The sequence below is a fragment of the Falco biarmicus genome, chromosome 7, assembly GCF_023638135.1.
Source record: "Falco biarmicus isolate bFalBia1 chromosome 7, bFalBia1.pri, whole genome shotgun sequence".
Lineage (NCBI taxonomy): Eukaryota > Metazoa > Chordata > Aves > Falconiformes > Falconidae > Falco > Falco biarmicus.
Window position 1 is genome coordinate 43,299,749 of NC_079294.1, and position 8,698 is coordinate 43,308,446.

Here is an 8,698-nt window from a genome sequence, read left to right on the forward strand (position 1 = left end):
ACGTGAGTTTTTTAAGCTCATAATTTTAAACTAGGTTTATAATTTTAGGAGATCTGACTCATGGTTTTTGAACTTCTGGTTTGGCAATACCAAATTACCATGCCCTATATTCTGCTGTTCTGAATATTTCCATATTATTGATATACATTTGTGTAACTTGCCAAAAACATGTTATACTGATTTGCAGGACTTTATTTTGTTATTCACAAAAACAAAGGAACACTTACTTAAGAAAGATCATATAATGTGGCTGCCTTTCAAATTAACAAGGTTCATCTGTGTGCAAAAAGTGGAGGTATATAAAAACAAAGGAACACAAAAAAGGTATGTAGTTCCCCCACATACCCTGCAATTTTTTAACACAACAGCACCTTGTCAGAAGAATCTTGTCATTTCATACACTGGTAGTTCTTGTCTGATTTTCAATTACTATACATATATTTACAAATATAAACGAGATTAAGACTTTCAGTGATGAAAAGATATTATGACAAACTATTATTCATTCTTAGAACAGCTGTTGCTTAGACTTTTCTGAACTGATTGCTGTATTATAAAATAATTCAGCCTCCCCAATTCAATCTGATTTATGCAATTTTCTGTATAGTTTTACTAGGGAGATGAAATGGATATGAGGGAAACAGATACCGGAATTTAAGGTCTAAGATCTTCTGATTTTCAAACCTGAACAGACCATTGCATTTCAAGTTTATAATTTTAATGATCCAAGTGGCTGATGTCTGATTGAACTGTAAATTGTGTTCACCCCTACTTTTTATACTACATTGCCTTATGAAATATGTGGAGGAAAAAAAAATCTTCCTTTTATCGAGATAAAGATAAGGGTTGAGTTCTCAGTTCTGCTCCAGATACTGAGCTCTTGCTTCACTGAAGAAATCTAAATATCATCTTCATTTCTGGCTGGGTGGTGTAATGGAGAATAGCCTACAGCGTATTACGTAACGCTGCCAAACAGGAGACATGGGTGCATTATCAATCCTAAACACAAATAAATGGATCAGAAAGAGGCCTGCTACTTCCAGAGGTGCCAACTTGCAGTTCTGGAAGTTACTATGACGATATGGCTTACAGATTCAGGATGGGGGAATAACAGCGAATGCTTTGTTAAAGGGAAAATTGAACTTGTGCTCAAGACCTCACCATAAAGCTCACTCTTTAATTTCTGAACCAGTCTGTTTGGCTCACCTATAACATGACTGCATATGAAGCAACATAAAAGAAAATAATGTGGCTCTTCCCATATGAGAGGATGACTGCATAGATGAGTTGGTTCACAAATTGTGCTGCAAGTCTTAAGAGAACTGCTGACAAAAAGCAGGCTTGCAATAGCTCTGCTGAGAAGAAAGAATAAGTCTAATGAGGTTTTAGAGGTTGCTCCCTCTAGTTAGACTGGACTTTCTCTAAGGACATCGTTAAGAGGTGAGAGATGATGGCAAGAACGTCACGTGAACTTGTGATTAGGAACAAAAGCTTAAAAGGCAGCTCAGACCTATACATTGGTTGTATATAGAAGAAAACAGCATCTGCATGCTCAACTGGAAAAGAAATACTTCTGCAACAGGCTAAATGAAATATTTGGTAGCCTGAATCTAAAGACCTTTTGATTTTTCCTGAGAATGGCCACAAGTGTGTAATTTACACCATTAGCATTAAAATGCTATGCTCATATATTCCTCCAAGATCTTTTCCCCAAATTTGCTATAGCAAAACAATAATTGAAATGATGAAATGAATAGGACTCAGGGAGTACTATCAGGGTGAGCAGTATAATTCAGTCAATGCAAACACCTCTTTAGCAGGTTATCAGGACATCTGGGTATCAGCACAACCGTATCAGGGCCATACTGGTTATTGGGCCAAGGAAACCCCAAACTGGTTTTGTCTTGTGCTGTTGGACCTATTTCGTGCCTGGGCTGATGTAGCTAAAAGCTTTGGGCCAAATTCATGAAATGCCACATGTAAATCTGTCAAGACCTGTTTGATTACAGCTACACTTAAAATGAGATATCAAATTAATTTTGCTGCAAAGACAACTTGTTGTGCTAATTAATATTTTTGTGTTATTTCTTAGTCCATTTGTTCTCTCCATCTCTTGTTTCTGTGCATATGGTTTTGAGGCAGGAATCCTCTTTTTACTCTGAAATAACAGGGTCTGAGTTTGTACAGCAGGTATCCAAACAGGGTTCTCGTGCATTACTAGTGCTCCTAAGGGACAATCCTCGCAAATAATAAAAACTATGAACTTTTCAGCTGAAATGGAATTTATCAACCACCTCTCTTTGTATTGCTCTGGCATTTCTCCCTGCCCCATATGATACAGTCAACTGAATGAAGCTGCAGTGAATTTCAGGGAGAATAGCTTAGTGATGAATCAGTCACTGGTTTAACTACAACAGAAATCGGCACCCTTCCCATCAAAGAAATATGCATACGTTATATACAGAACAGCTCCTGTTGGAGGTAGGGAGAGCTGGCCGTTTCCATTTTCCATTGATTTATTTCAGATTTCTCCAAGATCTGGACTTGTGTGAAAAAAAGACCAGGTTCTGTGGAAGAAAAGTAGTTTTGTAAGCACGTTCAGTATTTACCATCTGAAACTGAAGCTCTTCCATCTCAAAACTACATACACACATACTACACAGAAGAGGTGGAATCCTCATGTCTTGTACAAAGGCTTTGAAAAACACACTAATTGCAACAAGGACGTTTTTGAGCGGGAGGTAGAGTATCTGTAGTAACTGCATGAACTCATAATTCTGGGAAAAACACTGGCTGTAATTTTCTATGAGGGCTGCTGTAGCATAATGTTGAAGGCTGGGGAGAGAATTAATGGAAGATGGTTTAACCATACCGTGTATTTAATCCTTCTCTCATGTAACACGTAAAGCCTTACGGGTAGCAGACTTCAGCCGCACTTTTAAAGTAGCTATCGGAAAAGAGCTACTCCCTAAGCCTCCGAGGAAAACAGATCTCACTCAGCGTGGTATTTTGCTCTCCTTACTAGAACTGGAGTATTTTTAAGTGTTTGTCTCAAAGTAAGGAGGAGGAAGCACAGCAGATTTTAATATTTAAGGTATTTTCATCAAAGCACTTTCCTAGCTCCGAGTTAGCAGCTGCATAGCTTTTGCTAAATGTAGGCGTGACGACATTTTACATTAGCACAACAGACAAAAATTTGGAGGCGTTTCAACGATGGCCACCAGGCACCAGCAGGGCTCGCCAGCCCCCAGCCGCTCCCCTGGGCGGTGTTCAGGCAGCGGCCGGACCCTGCCCGCCGCCAGCCGCCCCCCGCGGGGGCTATGGGCCTGGCTCCGGCGCAAACACGGCTGCACCCCGCCCGGCCCGTGCTGGCTGCCCCGCCGCCGCCGAGGGAGGGCGCGCAGCCCCCGGCGCGGCGCAGCGCAGCGCGGCGCTCAGGCTGGCGGCCCGGCGGCCCCGCCGGCGGGAGGGGGCGGCCCCCGGCCTGACGAGGCGGGGGGAGCCCACGGGTTTAGTTTCTGCCGCCTTGCAACCAAATAAGGGTAAATCCCGCACCGGCTGGCGGCTGGCTGCGGGGACACGGGCTGAGCCGTCAGGAATGACCAACACTGGGAGGCGAGCGCGGGGCGCGGCCGCGCTCCCGCCTCCCCCCGCGCTCCCGGCGGCCGCCGCTGGCGGACTACGTGCGGCCGCGGCGGGGGGAGGCAGGGCCGCGCCCAGCGCCGTGCCCCTGCGGAGCGCCAGGCGAGCCGCGCAGCTCCCCCTCGGCCCAGCCCGCCCCGCCGCGGCGGCCCTCGCCCCGCCCCTCAGTGGCTGCCCGCTCTCCATTGGATAACGGTGATGTCAATCCTCGAGCTTGCGTCGAAAGTCTACTGGAACTTTCCGGCAGAGTTTCGGGCCGAATGCGAAGCGCGAGTGGTGATTGGTCGAGGGCGGTCGGCGCACAGCTGCAAGGCGAGACGCATCGAGAAAAAACAGGAAGCAGCACGGTCTGGCCGCGGTACAGCGGGGAGGGTTGGGCTGACGGGTGGGCGCCACGGTTCTGATTGGCCAGGAGGTAGGGGCGGGCGCTCTTCTGCGATTCACGGAGGCGATTGGTCAGTAGTGGCGCGCGGGCGTCTAGATTGGCCATCAGGGTTCTGGCAGCTTCCAGAAGACGGCTGAGCCGGCTATAAAGCGGGCGCCAACGGCGCTGTGCCGGCACATCGCACCGCGAGCAGCAGCGGGAGCGGGCGGCGGGGGGACGCGAGTGAGCAGCTGAGCAGCGAGACCTGTCATCATGTCTGGCAAAGGGCCGGCAATCGGCATCGACTTGGGCACCACGTACTCCTGCGTGGGTGTCTTCCAGCATGGCAAGGTGGAGATCATCGCCAACGATCAGGGCAACCGCACCACACCCAGCTATGTGGCCTTCACTGATACGGAGCGCCTTATTGGTGATGCTGCCAAGAACCAGGTGGCTATGAACCCTACCAACACCATCTTTGATGCCAAGCGCCTCATCGGCCGCAAGTATGATGACCCCACAGTGCAGTCTGACATGAAGCACTGGCCCTTCCGTGTGGTGAATGAGGGTGGCAAGCCCAAGGTGCAAGTGGAGTACAAGGGTGAGATGAAGACCTTCTTCCCAGAGGAGATCAGCTCCATGGTCCTTACCAAGATGAAGGAGATTGCTGAGGCCTATCTGGGGCGCAAAGTGCAGAATGCTGTCATCACAGTGCCTGCTTACTTCAATGACTCCCAGCGCCAGGCTACCAAAGATGCTGGCACCATCACTGGCCTTAATGTGATGCGTATTATCAATGAGCCCACAGCAGCTGCTATAGCCTATGGCTTGGACAAGAAAGGTACCCGGGCTGGAGAGAAGAATGTTCTCATCTTTGACTTGGGTGGGGGTACTTTTGATGTGTCCATTCTTACCATTGAGGATGGAATCTTTGAGGTGAAGTCCACAGCTGGTGACACCCACCTGGGTGGGGAGGACTTTGACAACCGCATGGTGAACCATTTTGTGGAAGAATTCAAGCGTAAGCACAAACGCGACATTGCTGGCAACAAGCGAGCAGTGAGGCGGCTGCGTACGGCTTGTGAGAGGGCAAAGCGCACCCTCAGCTCTTCCACACAAGCTAGCATTGAGATTGATTCCCTCTACGAGGGCATTGACTTCTACACCTCCATCACTCGTGCCCGCTTCGAGGAGCTCAATGCTGATCTTTTCCGTGGCACCCTGGAGCCTGTGGAGAAGGCTCTGCGTGATGCCAAGCTTGACAAGGGTCAGATACAGGAGATTGTGCTGGTGGGTGGCTCTACCCGTATCCCCAAGATCCAAAAGCTGCTACAGGACTTCTTCAATGGCAAAGAGCTCAACAAGAGCATCAACCCCGATGAAGCTGTTGCTTATGGCGCTGCTGTGCAAGCAGCTATTCTCATGGGAGACAAGTCTGAGAATGTGCAGGATCTGCTGCTGTTGGATGTCACCCCTCTGTCCCTGGGCATTGAGACGGCTGGTGGAGTGATGACCGCTCTCATCAAGCGCAACACCACTATTCCCACCAAACAAACTCAGACCTTCACCACCTACTCGGACAACCAGAGCAGTGTCCTGGTCCAGGTGTACGAGGGTGAGAGAGCTATGACTAAGGACAACAACTTGCTGGGCAAGTTCGACTTAACGGGCATTCCCCCAGCACCCCGTGGAGTCCCCCAGATTGAGGTCACTTTTGACATCGATGCCAATGGTATCCTGAATGTCAGTGCCGTGGACAAGAGCACGGGTAAGGAGAACAAGATCACCATCACCAATGACAAGGGTCGCCTTAGCAAAGATGACATTGACCGTATGGTGCAAGAGGCGGAAAAATACAAAGCGGAGGATGAAGCTAACAGAGATCGGGTGGCAGCCAAGAACTCCCTCGAGTCCTACACTTACAACATGAAGCAGACGGTGGAGGATGATAAACTGAAGGGAAAGATCAGTGACCCAGGACAAGCAGCGAGTGCTCGACAAGTGCCGGGAGGTGGTCTCATGGCTCGATCGCAACCAGATGGCTGAGAAGGAAGAGTATGAGCACAAGCAGAAAGAGCTGGAGAAACTCTGCAACCCCATCGTCACAAAATTGTACCAGGGAGCTGGAGGGGCTGGGGCAGGCGGCTCCGGTGGCCCAACCATCGAAGAAGTAGATTAAGAGGACTGAAGTATAGACCTGGTTTATGGACAGTCGCTCTGTTCTTTGCTTTGTATTTTTTTTTTTTCCTAATGTTTAAGGAAAACGTCCTTGCCGATAACAGAGTTTATTCTGTTGGGTGTGTATAAAGGCAGATCTGTCAGCTTGGTTTTGATAAAAGGGAAGGCACGTCCTGCTTTATAAGGTTAGTAATAGACAAGTTTTGTTAATTCAGACACTGCTGTTTGTACTCTGGATGTTTGTCTCTGTTCAAATGTCTCTCCGTAACCACTCGCCTGTTGCAGTTGGCAAGTTTCAAATTATGCATGAAAATCTTTAGGGAAGATTAAAAAACAAAAAAAGGCAAGCCAAATTTGGCTTCGGGAAATTTTGGTAACAAATAAAACATATTTAAAGCATAAACCTAGCCTCCTCATCTCTGTGAAGGGGCAGTGGGGGTGGGGTGGGGGTGAGGCGCGGGGGGGGGGGTGGCTCGGGGGAGCAGAGCCCGGGCTCAGCCGTTTCCCCCGGCGGGGGGGGGGGGGGGGGGGGGGGGGATGTCGCAGCCCCGAGCCTGCAGCAGGGGCCGGTGTGAGCGCGGCCGCGGCGGGGACAGGTTTCCCCCTCGTTGGGGGCTGTTTTCGGGCAGGATCTGCTCTTCCTCCGGGGCGCGGGGAGGCTGCTGGCGTCTGTCACCGACAGATGGGGGGGGGAAACCGGCGCGACAGGAGTTAGTCCTGCTTGGCAGGTGCCTGGGCTGGGGAAAACAGAGCGGTTTGGGGCCAGCTGTATAAATTGCGGAGTTATTCTGGGGTGGCTAGTGTGCAAGCTGAGCTTTCGATACTGTACAGAATGTGCGTTTTCCCTTCTGCAAACGAGCCCAAGTGCAGCTGCCAAGGGCTCCCTGAGAGCCGGGAGGCCAGAACTTGATAGAATAGGCAAAATTTGTAGTAGTTAAACTTGTCTGGCTTTACTACAAACCGTCTCCAAGGTTCTGTATTTGTTTAAGAAAGCAAACACCCGCAGTGCTGGGAGTCTGAGGAGCTGCAAATTGATGAGCCCTAATGGAGGAGCCTGATGACACGCACATTTTCGACTGGCTTGTCCTTTCAGGGAAGAAACCGCAGAGCAGCGGGCAGCTGAGGGAAGCATTGGCTAGGCGGTGTTAGGTTGCTGCTAGCGTTGGCGTGCTGCGCCATGAGCAGGCCGGCCTGCCCCGCCAGCCCCTCCAGCTCTCCCCATGCCTTATGTCTTATAGGGGATGTATACAAAAAGAAATCTCTAAAAAATACTTTGTGGTGAGAAGACGGATAAAAATTAAGTTGGTTAGTATTTAATGATCAGCAGAGGTGTAAGACCTCTGGTTTACTGTGTGGATTTCTCTTGGCTGGTTTGCCAGGACACTGAAAGCTGGTTTCTCTTGGCTGGCTACAGAAAGGGGTTACAGTTGCCATGGGGGAATGCGAGGCTTGTAAAAAGCTTGTTTGATCAGCTGTTGTTGCAAGTGATTCAAAACCACTTCAAGTTTATTGAACAGTTTCTAGGTACAGGGCAGTGCCATGGCAGCGAGATCGCAGAAGTCAATTGCAGCAACTTTAGCATCTGCTTCAGTGAAACCTCAAAGGGCTGTAATCAGGCTGGGTGCTTTTGGGGTTTATGTACACAGCATTTTCCTGGCAATCAGCCTCTTGATTACCAGGCTGTAACATATACAGGACCCTTTAGAACAAGAAGCTACTATGACTTTCCAATTTTTTTTCCCTAGGAACTAATAAGTATGTTTATGAGTAACAGTAGGTTATCTGTAAGTGAAGAGTTTTTGCTGCAAACTGTAGTAATTTCTCAGATACGCTCTTCTTAACCCAAATCCCACTCTTGTGGGATGACAATAAGGATTAGGTAGCACCCATGTTCATTGCAAATGCAGGTTAACTATTTTTTCTATTACCTGACTGGTAATTGGCCTTGCCACATAGTTTCCTTTAGTTTTCAGCCCTTGGTGTGCATTCCTGAGCGTCGCTTCCAGTTATTAAACACAATTTTTGTTGTTTTACCCAAACGTCTATTTAAGTGTATTGCAGAGTTAATGTAGCTAAATGCACACAGCAGATACTTTGTCACACACCTGCTCTGTCATCTGGTATTTCCCTCACCTCAGCCACTGCTGCTCTGTGCCTGTTTCAGCAGTGGGGCAGGCAGGGAGTAACAGAGACCATAGAAGTGACGCACCTGTCCAGGTCATTAAAGTGTCCCAGGGGCTGAAGACATGAACAGGTTAACACTGCAGTAATTGTGTATTTTATTTCTTTTTTGCCTAGGAAAGGGATATTTTTTAGTATGGACACACCTAGACTTTGTGTGGGATATGTAAAGGATGAGAAACTTCTGCTGAGTGACATGGTTGGAAAAAGGTTTGAGGATTTGAGAGACAAAGCAGCTTTTCATATATGTGAACAACCCCCCAAAATGCAAGAGGCAGAAAACTTGAAGGACTCAGAGGTAGATTCCTTGCATTCATGTGCTTAGTTTATAAA

At 48.4% G+C, this 8,698-nt stretch overlaps 1 protein-coding gene across 1 annotated transcript; it reads left to right on the top strand.

The window, feature by feature from the left end:
- The first annotated feature begins 4,097 nt into the window (after nucleotides 1-4,097).
- Nucleotides 4,098-6,587, top strand: HSPA2 (heat shock protein family A (Hsp70) member 2). The gene is given in 2 exon segments (XM_056347264.1): nucleotides 4,098-5,980; nucleotides 5,982-6,587. Coding segments are annotated over 2 exon segments (1,905 nt in total). The 5' UTR covers nucleotides 4,098-4,279; the 3' UTR covers nucleotides 6,186-6,587.
- The last annotated feature ends 2,111 nt before the right edge of the window (nucleotides 6,588-8,698 follow it).